Genomic DNA, 12,340 nt, shown 5'->3' on the forward strand with positions numbered 1-12,340 from the left:
CTAGGACATAAAACGTAGCTACATTAGCCACAATTTAGCCACAAAATTGTCACGTTAATTATGTGGCTACAATTTGGCAGCCACGTTTTTGCTACATAATTTTAATGGCTATATTAGTTTTTATATACTTTCAACCCCAAACTTAAAACTTAAAACATATATCCCTAATACTAAAACCAGTCTCTAAATTTAATATTTTAACAAAATTAACAAAATTATTATTTCTTTAAACTTCATTCTAAATCTAAATGCTAAACTACATACCTCAAATCCTATATCCTAAATACAAACTCCAACAATAATATTCTTAAACTTAAACTCCAATCTTAAGAATGAGACTCTAAACTTAATCTTTTTAAAAAAACTTAATCTGAAACCACATACTTAATCTTAAACAAGAACCCTAAACCACATTTTTAAACCCTATATCATTAATATTAAACCTTAAATTTAATAAAATCTAATTCATATAATATAATATATATCCCAAACTATATATAACACTTCAAATTTTAAATTCTCCATTTCAAAAATAAATTAACCACTAAATTAAACCATATATCCTAAACCCCAAACCTAATTTTCCAAAAAAAAAAATCATAAACATCAACCCTTATATTTTAAACTTCTAATTATTAAAATAAAACCATAAACTACAAGACCATAACTATAATCCTAAATTATAAAATATAATTATTAATCTTAAATATAAACCCCAAACATTATACACCAAACCCTAAAGTATAAACATCATACATTCGATTATTTACATGTAGAATCTTAACCTAAAACTAATATCCACTATTTATAAAAAATTATATTTTTAAAAATATCTTAACCTTTTTTCAAACATTTAAATCATTTATACATAAGTTTTTTTTCAAAAATAGAGAATTTGTTCTTATTAATTCATTTACAAGGGTGTGGTTTGATATGCTCAAATTTACCTTGAGCGCTACTCTACAATTTTAGAATGCGATGTAGCACTTTCGGATCAAATCCACAGAGACTTTATTCATACAATAGGTTTTAGTTCGAATTAAGCTAGCCAAGCAAATAGAAAGCAATAAACATCAGTAAATTAAACGGGTAAAATATGGAGAAATACGCTAGTCTTAGAAAAATTCACAGGAAATCAGAATTGTAGATCAAACATTTATCAGGGTTTATGAAGAACATTTCTAGAACTAAAATTACATCAATCGAATAAATCAACTTTTTGCAAAGATTATCTATGTCTAATTTTTAGAATCTCAAATCTCAATCTTTTTGCATATTCAATCAGTTCAGCAAGCATTAAGATCAAGTTTGATAAGTTCACTAAATTCATAAATCAAATCTCTTTGCATATAAGTATTTAAATCAATCAATTAATTCAGACAATCAATAATGCTTTCGCATCTACCAGTTATCCTAAGGTCTATATTTTAGGTTGTTAATCCAAATCTAGCATTTATAACAATCAAGATGAAGAACAAAGATAACCCTAACAATTCATTCTAACAATTTATCAGTCTTTTGAAAATCTTAAATATAACTGGTGATTTTTTTACTGGCTTTCATATTAAAAATCAAAAGAAAAAGAATTTACAGAGAAAGAAACAAAGCAGAAACACAAACTACATGAGAAGGTCACATGGTGCAAGAGACCATAGAAGTGAGAAAAGATGTGCAGCGGAAGAGAGGCTGCACCAATTAAACAGTAGACCAGAGTGCCACCAAACTAGAGCCAAGTTCTGATCCACGCATAGCAGTAGACTTGTCTTTAGCATGTTTGATGACATCCCGAGATAACATCCACTGAGATTTTATAAGACCATTGTGGTAGCGAGCATTACGCTCTTGCCAAGTAGCATAGACATAACTGGTAATTTACTCAGACATAATCAATGAAACACAAATCATAATCTGAATAAATTGTATTAAAATAAGAGATACTAGAGTTCAAAGCTTTCTAACAGTAAATTAAACCATAGCCTAAACAATGGTTTAAGAATAAATTATATATAGGTCTAAAGATGACTGAGACTCTTTTGCAAATACTGAAGATTTTTGGGCTTTCTTATAATTATTTATAACTTCATTAAAGCACGTCGGTTTATTTGTTCAGGGTGAGTGTCAACCGACACCTTCCATTATATCGATCGACACCAAGTGAAAATACGGTTTCCGGCTTGATCTTTTCAGCATCACCTCTCTTCATAATTCAAAGTTTTATAGAATCTCCAAAATGTATTTAAACATGTACACGATTTTAAAAATAATTCGAAACATAAAATAAAAACTCTAAAATTGGATTTATATCATGGTCAAAATCCATAAAAACCATGGTATTATGGTTCACCACTGTTTAATCTTAATCGTTGATAAGATTTGATCCAACAGATATTGATTTGGTTTTATTTTATCTCTTCATTTGTTTCATCTCTTCTCACGAACTCTTATCTTTATTATTCTCTGCTCTCCTTCTCCTCAAGTTTTTTCTAGCCATGATTGTAGTCATATCTCTTTCCCTTGATTTTAAAATAACTTAACATATTATTTTCAACAAAAAAATGTTTTACACAGCCAGAATTTTTGATTCTATGGCTGCGATTTTTCTGTGGTTATACCGAACACTTTTACCAGTGTTAAGTTATTTTAAAATCAATGGAAAGAGATAAAAGCAATAGAACATCTTTAATAATACAATTATTCTAGAAAACAAGAAGAGTCCACTAAAATAATTAAAGCATGAGAAGATTCTTAAAACATATTAAAGAAAGATAGTTTTCTGAAATGAAAGGAAGTTAAAGAAAGATAGTTGAGGATTAGGGAAGATGCTGTGCATATAATTGGCACCATTCTTTCATGCTCCAGTTTGCACCATCAACTCTCTTTTTTTTTCCTTTTGAGCATCCATCAGAATAATTATTAATCGAACCCTCTTTTGGAAAATGAGCACAAATGCATCAACATCCAAGTGGGTAGAATGACCACAAATTAAAAAAAAAGTAATAAACTGTTGAAACGATTGGCAAACTTACAAATGCATCAACATCCATATATCAAATTGCATTGTAAGAACCAACTTTTTGAGAGCTAGTATGTTATTTTTTAGTAACACAGAGTTAGAACACAACACCATAACTTAGAGTCTGAATTTGAGTATCTGACTCATAAGTTACTATTCTTTTATTGTAATTTAATTGAGTACTTAAATTTTAATTTAAAAAAGAAAAAAAAAAACCAATAGTAAACAGAAGTAAGCAGTAGAGGTTCTACACAAGTTCTGAAAAGTTCTATTTTTGAAATATTTTTGTTTTATCTCACTTATTTTTAATTGTTTTATAATATAGCAGTGGATAGATACCCATATTCATCTCTGAGAAGGAAATGATCTTAGTATGTTCATACAACACGTTTTAATGGAAAACCCCTAATACCTTCATATTTTATGAAAATGAAGTTTTATAGATTTCTTTAAAGGTTAATTGTCAATAAATAGATTGGTCCATACTTTTATATATCGTTTAATTTTATTGCTTTTCTTATGAGAGATCATTTCTCATGATTGAGATGATTTGATTTTCTAACTATTCATTTTGATTTTTAGATCCGAATATGATATCATATTAAGGTTTATGTATGTCTGATTAAAATAAAATGATCGATCATGTTTTTAATATAGCTTAATGTCTTTGTTTATAATATTAATTTATGTAGAAACTATAGGTAATTTTTATTTAAAACAAGATTATTTATTATTTTCTGAAATATATTGTGAAATCTATTGTAAAAAATGGATCACAGAGAAATTTGGTCTCTTAGTGGACGAATCTCTTGATGTTTATGATTAAAGTATAATTTAATAAGAAACAAATTATTGTAACTATCCATATAAAAGAGGCATCTTTTTAATAAAAGTCTAAATGTATTGATAATTAATTTGTAAAATATGGATTGTCTTATAAAAAATATAAGGACAAGACTATAATAATACAAATAGTATGAACAATGATTTTAAGGGAGCGCTATCACTGATTTTAACGAAAAAAAAGCGCAACGTATGATGTACATTATCTTGCTCATAATGCAGTTGGTGGTTGTGACCAAAACAAAAAATTTCATATTGATGTTTTGTTTGATATAAATTTTAAATTGTTAATTCCATACAATAAAGGATGGTTAACATCACGTCAAAAATCTAGAGAATTACTGTGACCAATCACAAATTTAATTTTAGTTTTACTTACAATCACAACTTCATCCCAATTTTGTCAAACATGTAACTAGCGTGTATATGAGGATATTAGGTAAGAACATCTTTAACCATATTCTGGTTTTTACTCTAAAATAAAATTTAAATTGAAATATTATTTAACTCTACTTTATTTTTCACTTCATAATGGAATAAAATGAATTTACTATATAAATAGAATAATACATTTATATTTTGTTCTTTACTTTATTTTCCACACCAAAATGGATTAAGATTAGAGTAAAACGTAATTATATTGTAGAATTACTATATTTTAAAAGAATCTAAAATAGGGTAGAATTAAAGTAAAATTATATTCTATTATAAAGTTGCTCTATTTTTTTTAATTGATATTTTATATTGGAAATGCTCTAGTAATTTTTTTTACAGTGCCAAATAATTCTGGGGAGAATGAAGTTTGTTCGTCTGTCTATATCGATAATTTTTAGTCCTTCCATCAACTTAATTTCCTTCTTGTATATATTAAATGCTAATGGTAGCATTATAATTAGTTTTAACTTTTTTAATGTTCGGCCTTAGTAATGGGTTAGGATTTGTTCTTTCTTAATATGATGGATCTGCTTCGGGCTATTTCATCCCTTAGCATTGGGTTGAGAATGTCATAAAAGATATAATAAAAAATCATTATAAATGAATTTATTATTGTAACTATGTTTATTAGTTCCTTATAAGTTGATTTGATATTTTTAATTTGTTTTATTTTATGTACTTATTGATGTGATAATAAATTGTAAAAAACCTATAGAGACCCAAAAGTTAACTATTTCCAATCTTTTCAATTTATGGAATTGTCACCCTCTTTTTTTTAAGCTGTTGTGCTTTCTAATCTTCATAACCAGGAAAAAAACAAAACTAAATTTCAAAAGCACAAAATTGTATTCTATATTTAAAACTAATAAGATGAGAAAATGGTCAAAAAATACCAAACTGACACACTTCCATTAAAAAAAACTTAAACTCTTCACCAATATAAAAATATATAAACTTGTGTTGATCCAATTAAATTAAGTACAAATTTAGTCAATTTTAAGTTTCACTAAACCGATATTTAGTTTTTAACGAAACGGCATTGTTTTGCTAAAATAAAGAAAATAAAAAATTTTACCGTAAAAATACTGAAATTACAGGTCAAAAAGAACCTGAACATTTCATTGATCCAAAAAAATATTTAAAAGTTGTGGCTAAGACATGAACATTTCATTTCATTGGTAAGCCCACGGACTGGCTCATGAAACTGTTGGATTTAAGAGGACGGAGTGGATACTAATATATTATAAGCGGTCCTAACAGGCCGGCTCATTGCGATTCAAAATAAAAACTATACCATGAGATGGGTTATAAACACGAACCAACCCGTTTGACATCAAAATATTGTAAATTGATTCCATCTGTTGTTTCATTGATTCATTAATTTAACCTTACCGAAAACACTTATATGAAAACTGAACCGTATCTTTAGTATTAGGGGTGGGCACTTTATCCGATATCCGAAGCTGCATCCGAATCCGATCCGAAAAAACCCGAACCAAAATCCGAACCGATATAGCAAAATATCCGAACGGTATTAAATTAGGAGAGATTGGATATCCAAACCCGAACGGGTAATATCCAAACTCGAATGGATATCCGAAGATAACCGAACATATGTATAATTAACCATATATTTCTAGTTTACATCTCTCATTTTATATAAATATTTATATTGATACTACACATACTTTAAGTTCATAGGATATACATAGAATTACGCAGCTCACTTAAAATATGCATGTCAAACTTTTTATTTCAAGAATTAACAAAAAGTTACATCCAAAATTTAAAAACAATAACCAAATTAATATCTTTTTAGTTTCAAAATGTTATATCCAAATCTATTAACCATTCAATCTATTAAAAATAAAAAAATTAGTTAAGTGAAAGTTATATTTTTAAATACAAGAAATTTGAGAAATGAATTTTTTTAAAAAAAAATTTCAAAATCTAAATATCCAAACCCGATCAGAAATAACCGAACCCGAACTAAAAATAGCCGAACCCGATCTGAAGTACAGAAATACCCTAACGTGTTCTATACCTCTATACCAAAATACCCAAAAATCTAAAATACCCGACCTGAACCCGAACGGGTATCTGAAAACCCACCCCTATTTAGTATAGTTTGGATAGACTTATTGTCTTTATATCTAAGAGAAACTGAATCCTAATTAATAGATAACCAAAAAAACTGACTAATACCTAAATTTATTTGAAAATTAAGGTTATTTCAGTTGCATAGAGCCTCGAAATGTTCCAGTTGACCTGTCACCGCTCTCAACACTCGACCGGCCCTTAAGCAAGCTAGACTCCCAAGCTTACTCGCTAAAAGAGAAATTAGAGTCAATACTAAATAGTATGAAACGATAAATCAGGAGACTTGATTCCATAAAGCTTTTACAAAAGAAAAGAAAAAAGTAGATTTGTGGAGACATAATTATTCCAAACCATTTTATTAGCCTCACTAGTCCGGTCTATTGCGCTAGGAAGGTTAGAAAAATACAAATCGAGATCTTTCTTTCTTCTAGTAACCGTACGAAGACGCAGCTTTCTTCATATCTCCGTACATACTAATTAATAATTATAGCCTCCAGTGTTAAATCCATTATAACTATAATCCCATGATCCACAGAACGGAGCATCAATTCCGCAGCCGTTAAACTTCTCAGAAACGTTAGAAGCTGTTCTCTGTTCCGAGCAACCACCAAAATGGTGTGGATCATGGTCGTCTAGACTCCACAAGCTGCCCCACAAGTTACCTTCATCCATCATGGAGTGGTCGCTTGAGGTCGCTGCAACAACTTGAGGCATATGAAATTGGTCAGTGAAGACACTAGTCTGGTAAGAGAAAGTGTTTTGCTCGTTGTCGAGTTTCTTGTGGTCTTCAGACACAAACTGAGATGATTGATTCTGCTGTTGAGGTTGCTGTTGTGATTGTGGTTTCCTATCTAGCTGTTTCCGGGATCTTTTGACTTTTTCTTGCTTCGAAAAAGATTTTTCTTTCTTCTTGTAATGGGTTCTCCAATAGTTCTTGATTTCATTATCTGTTCGTCCTGGTAAATATCTTGCGATTGTTGACCACCTATATATATTTTGCGAAAACTATATGTAAATGCATGCCCATGAAGTGTTTGAATCCGTACAGAAAATGAGTGTATATATATATATACTAATACAACTACAAATGTTACGTCAATAAAGGGGAACAAACAACGCAATAATGAATCATGCAATCAGTAAAATATAATAGTATTCTATATCACTCATGTAGTTAGATAACTAGTATGTACTGCTAGCTATATAAGTTTTCATTTAGCATCTCGAATTTAATTAGCATTTTCAAAGAAGAAAGGAGCTTACTTGTTACCCCAAAGGGAATGAAGTTCTAGGATGATTCCTTCTTCTTGAGGAGTGATTTGTCCTCTCTTAAGCCCTGGCCTTAAGTAGTTCACCCACCTTAGTCTACAGCTTTTGCCACTTCTATTCAACCCTAATTTACAATTCCATGACAAGCAAAAGTATTAAAAAGAGCACTAAGAATTGGTTTGACAAAACATGAATATGTCCAATTTAATGCAACTTGATGATCTTTATCTATATTATAAGATATAGTATATGAATGTTTCATATTTAACAGTATCTCGACCAACATTTTCGAATAAAAAAAGTATTATATCTAAAATGTTCCCAAATTAATCGAAGTCAACTCCATAGAACAAGGAATCATAAGATCATCTTTTGATTTTCGAGAAAATAAACCCTAAAAGCTTATTCCACCATGACATTGTCTTATTGCTAACCATGAAAAGTATGAGTCTGCTGATACATTAAAAACGACAAAAGAAACATCAAGCATGTATTATCAAGAGCTTCATTAAGTCAACTATACCCCATTTATATGATCTCCTACTTGTCTTTTATTTATGGTCATACGAGCTTTTGATATAGCAACAATGAAGATTATATGAGTAACATGTACATAAAAAGCAAATATATATGTAACCATGGTAAAATCAAAATAGTTTACCTGCACACTTAGCAACAGAGCTCCATCTTCCTTCCCCATTCGAAGTAACATACTCAGAAAGAAGTTTGTCTTCTTCAGGTGTCCATGGTCCCTTTCTACATCCTTGTTGTTGCTGTTGTTGTTGATAAAGATCATGGTTTCGGTGCTGGACTTGATCAACTCCCCAGTCAAGCATATCTCTTGAATTCTCAAACACTCTTTCACACACAACCAATACTAGCTACAACTTATGTGTATATTTGTGCACGTAAGAGGGCGCTTAGTTTGCTATACTATGTTGATGGTTGTGGTTGAACATGTGTGTATATATTTATATGTGCTTAAGAACAGTCACTTCTTACTTTTTATGGGAGTTTATTCTATATATTTTATTTCATTTACTTTAGTTTAAGACCCTATACTTAATCATGTAGCATATGTGAATGTATGGTCTATCATTAGCCTTCTTAATTATATAAATTTTAACTTGAGTTCCTCAATCACGGAAACAATCTTGGTAAACCTCTATTCTTCGAACAAGTGTTGACACATAATGAGAACCAGCTCATTATTTTTCTTACCCAATTAAGATTTTACAAGTACCCTATTACCAAATCCATACATAGATCCGTACCATATATATGTATTCGTCATCACTAAAAAATTATTCTTGAACAACAATGTTTTGTCTTTGGACACTTAAAAGACATCATCATAGAAGCATAACTTTGTTCTGGATTAAGTTCTTGGGGAAATATACATTATAAAATACTAGTGGGTTGTCTTTATTTCTGGAAAATAACTTCTGAGCCAGTAAAACCTCAACACCTGCTAAATAAAATAATGAAAAAACATGCTTTAAGAGTAATTCTTGATTAGTTTATTGATAAATTAGAAAATATGCTCGAAATAATGGGCATAATGAAGTGTATACTAATTCGGGCAATAGGAAAATCAGAAAATTCCCTTCAGACAATAAAGTATCGATGACTCACCTTGTATCCATGTGGCCTTTCGGCCATACATATCAACATTTATGGTAATGCTAGGGTTTTTTTGAATTGGTTAAACCGATTCAACCTTGTTTTCTAAAGATTTGAACTAGAAATAACACTTAATTTTTATATATATTTTTGGAGATTGCAAGTTCCCTTGAATCCTTGATCGCAAAACTTAAAGATGGTTTCATAAAAAGTTAAATTATCAGAATTCTAGATTTTAATTATTGTATGATCTTGGTTGTGGTTTTAGTTTTCATTTGATAAATTATAGAATGATTTTCATACAGCTTTCGTTTTTCAAAGTAGAATTTAGGCCGATGGTGTTAGATAAGCATCAAAGACAAAATCTTTAATGACGTAAGAAACTAGGATCATTTTTTGCTATAAAACAATATTTATAAAGCTATTCTGACAAGGACTGTACACGTATGGACAAAAACAAATTTCAACAAGTATTCACAACAATAATTCAAGAAAAATTAATCACTCCAATTTACGTGCATATATATGTTTCGAATGGAAAAATTGGATCAACAGGTGTAAACCTAGAAGATCTAGCGTATCAAGTGTTAAAAAGTAAAGACGGGCTACCACATGATCCAACTCGAAAAAGATTTTTGAACTATATGAAAACAGTTACTTCTATATATAGTTAAAAGAAAATAATTAAAATTCGTTTTAAGATTAAAAAAGCTTCTAGAAAGATTATCATGGTACATAGTTATGGACCCCATCATGTATATTTTTACTTAGATTTCTTATTACTACTAATAACACTATCGATGTTCAAAGAGAAAAAAAAAAATTCGGCTGCCAATACCAACTTGTTCTTTTTTTATTTAATTTTTTTTCTTTTAATGGTATATGATAAAGATTTAGCCGCTTCGACTACAATCGCTACGGTTGTATGTTTATTTTTTGTGAAAAAAACTACAGTGATGTATGTTAGCTTCTTTTTTTATCAAACCTTTTTTGCATGTTAGTTATCAAACCTTTTTAACTTAGTCGTGGTGAACTGATTCTGCATCACCAAACCTGGACTTGGACTAGCCTATCTAGTTTTTGATCTTGCAATTTAATCTATATATATATGGTTCTTTTGTGCTATGCATCGATGATAGAATGTTATTTTTAATATTAAATAAAGTAGAAAAATTCATTTTATGATTAAAATTGACATGTGGTGTTTAAATCGAATTAAGGTTCGGTTTATTGTTATTTTCTTTTATTTTCAGTTTTTTTTATAAAACAATAGTTATTAAAATAAAACATAGTCTACTATAGATAACATGTTATGGATATTTTTTGTAAATGCCTATTTTTGATTGATCAATAAATTTGAAATTTCATCTAAAAAACATAGTCTACTATAGATAACATGTTATGGATATGCTAAATTTGTGTTAAACTTAATATAAACGTCTATGTTTTGGATTATATATATATATATATATATCATTTTAATTAATATTAAGTTAAACGTAGCAAAGTTGGCGTTGATACTTTGCATGTTTTTTGTCTATCAGAAATATTATTTACTATCAAACATAATCTTATATATGTTAGTTGTTTTTTTCCTGTTCCAAGACTCTATAGATGTTTGTTTAATGGTTTCAGTTCGATTATATTCAATATGAATTTATATACTAACTAGGAATTTGATAAACAAAATACAACCTTTCAAGATTAAGACGTATAAGTTTTCGAAGAAAAAAATTATCAGTATTCTTTGAGTTTATATTAACAAGTAAAATTTTCATTTATGTTTAAATGCTAAATCATCGAGCAAAAATAAGTAAAATACCGGAAAATATTTAGAGCTAGCGGTATTGGTATAACTAGTAATTACCCACGCTACGCTGCGTTATTTTTGTTATCATATTTTTATTAAATAAATATTTTCAGTGAAATATCAGTATATGTGATAAAATTTCAGGTATAACTACTTGAAAATAGATTAAACAAGAAGATAAATATGTGTTTTTATAACACAATTTTGGTAATTTGTATATTTTCTTAAATCTTATGTCTAGTCCAGTTTGCATTATACCATTAAACCTTTCTATTTTATAAAATTAGAGAAAGTCAATGTTAACTTTTCTATATATTTTTTTGTTAAATTTTACGATTTTAATTTGTCATTTTTACTTAACATTTCTATTTGTTATAGACAACTAATGACTTTCACCTGAATTTACTATGTTATCAATGTTTTTGAAGCTGTGACAAAAAAAAATCAATGTTTTTGAAGTTGTTCCAGCCCTGTTCTCTTAGATACTACCATTCTTTGAAATTTCATCCACGTCATACCATTAAACAACTTCATTTTTGTTTTTAGTACTCATTCAAATGTATCTCTTTTTCTGGTCTCCAAATCTCCCTATAATTAGTCAGCACAGTTCATCTACTATATATTTTATTGGAGTGACATTGCGTACAAGTGAGTTTGGGTACCTTCTCATATTTTGCTTCTCAACTTTGGATCCAACCATACTTAGACCTTCTTATAACTATTTTCTTTTTATTATTTATTTACAAATGTTCTCTCTACTTCTAAGACAAGACAATTCATCTTACCTCATACTTAGACCTTTTATTTTATTTTTGTTTGGTTTTCTAGAGTTGTCGCCCTAGCCTCCAACTTTCTTCCACCATTTTCCAAATTGTTATTTTATGCTTTTTGGCATTGATTCTTAGTAATTGTAAATTTCATTGTCAAACATTTCTAACGTTATTAATTATCTTTATATTCACTTGTGTTTGCACAATCAGGGACATAGAGATCTATTTGTAAAAAAGATGTACTACTACTCTAGATACTGTAAAAACTGAATTAAGATATAGTCATTCTTGTCAAAATATAGTCAGCCAAATGTGATTCCTGTAACGAAGAAGACAAGTTAAAGTTCAAATTGTGGAAGAAGAGACAACAAGAAGCATACATCAAGTAAAAAAAAAAAACTTGTTATGATCCAATGAAGCAAATAAAATATAGATGAGACGGACATCGGCTAATTGTTGGATAGAAGGTAACATAGG

At 29.0% G+C, this 12,340-nt stretch overlaps 1 protein-coding gene across 1 annotated transcript; it reads right to left on the reverse strand.

The window, feature by feature from the left end:
- Positions 1–6,734: 6,734 nt before the first annotated feature.
- LOC106350837 (MYB-like transcription factor EOBII) lies at positions 6,735–9,942 on the reverse strand. The gene is made up of 3 exons (XM_048735315.1): positions 8,322–9,942; positions 7,655–7,784; positions 6,735–7,376 (listed from the first exon to the last, which is right to left on the reverse strand). The coding sequence occupies exons 1-3, from the start codon at positions 8,494–8,496 to the stop codon at positions 6,869–6,871; spliced, it is 813 nt and encodes a 270-aa protein (XP_048591272.1). The 5' UTR covers positions 8,497–9,942; the 3' UTR covers positions 6,735–6,868.
- Positions 9,943–12,340: the final 2,398 nt, after the last annotated feature.

Source organism: Brassica napus, chromosome A6, assembly GCF_020379485.1.
Source record: "Brassica napus cultivar Da-Ae chromosome A6, Da-Ae, whole genome shotgun sequence".
NCBI classification, from domain to species: domain Eukaryota; kingdom Viridiplantae; phylum Streptophyta; class Magnoliopsida; order Brassicales; family Brassicaceae; genus Brassica; species Brassica napus.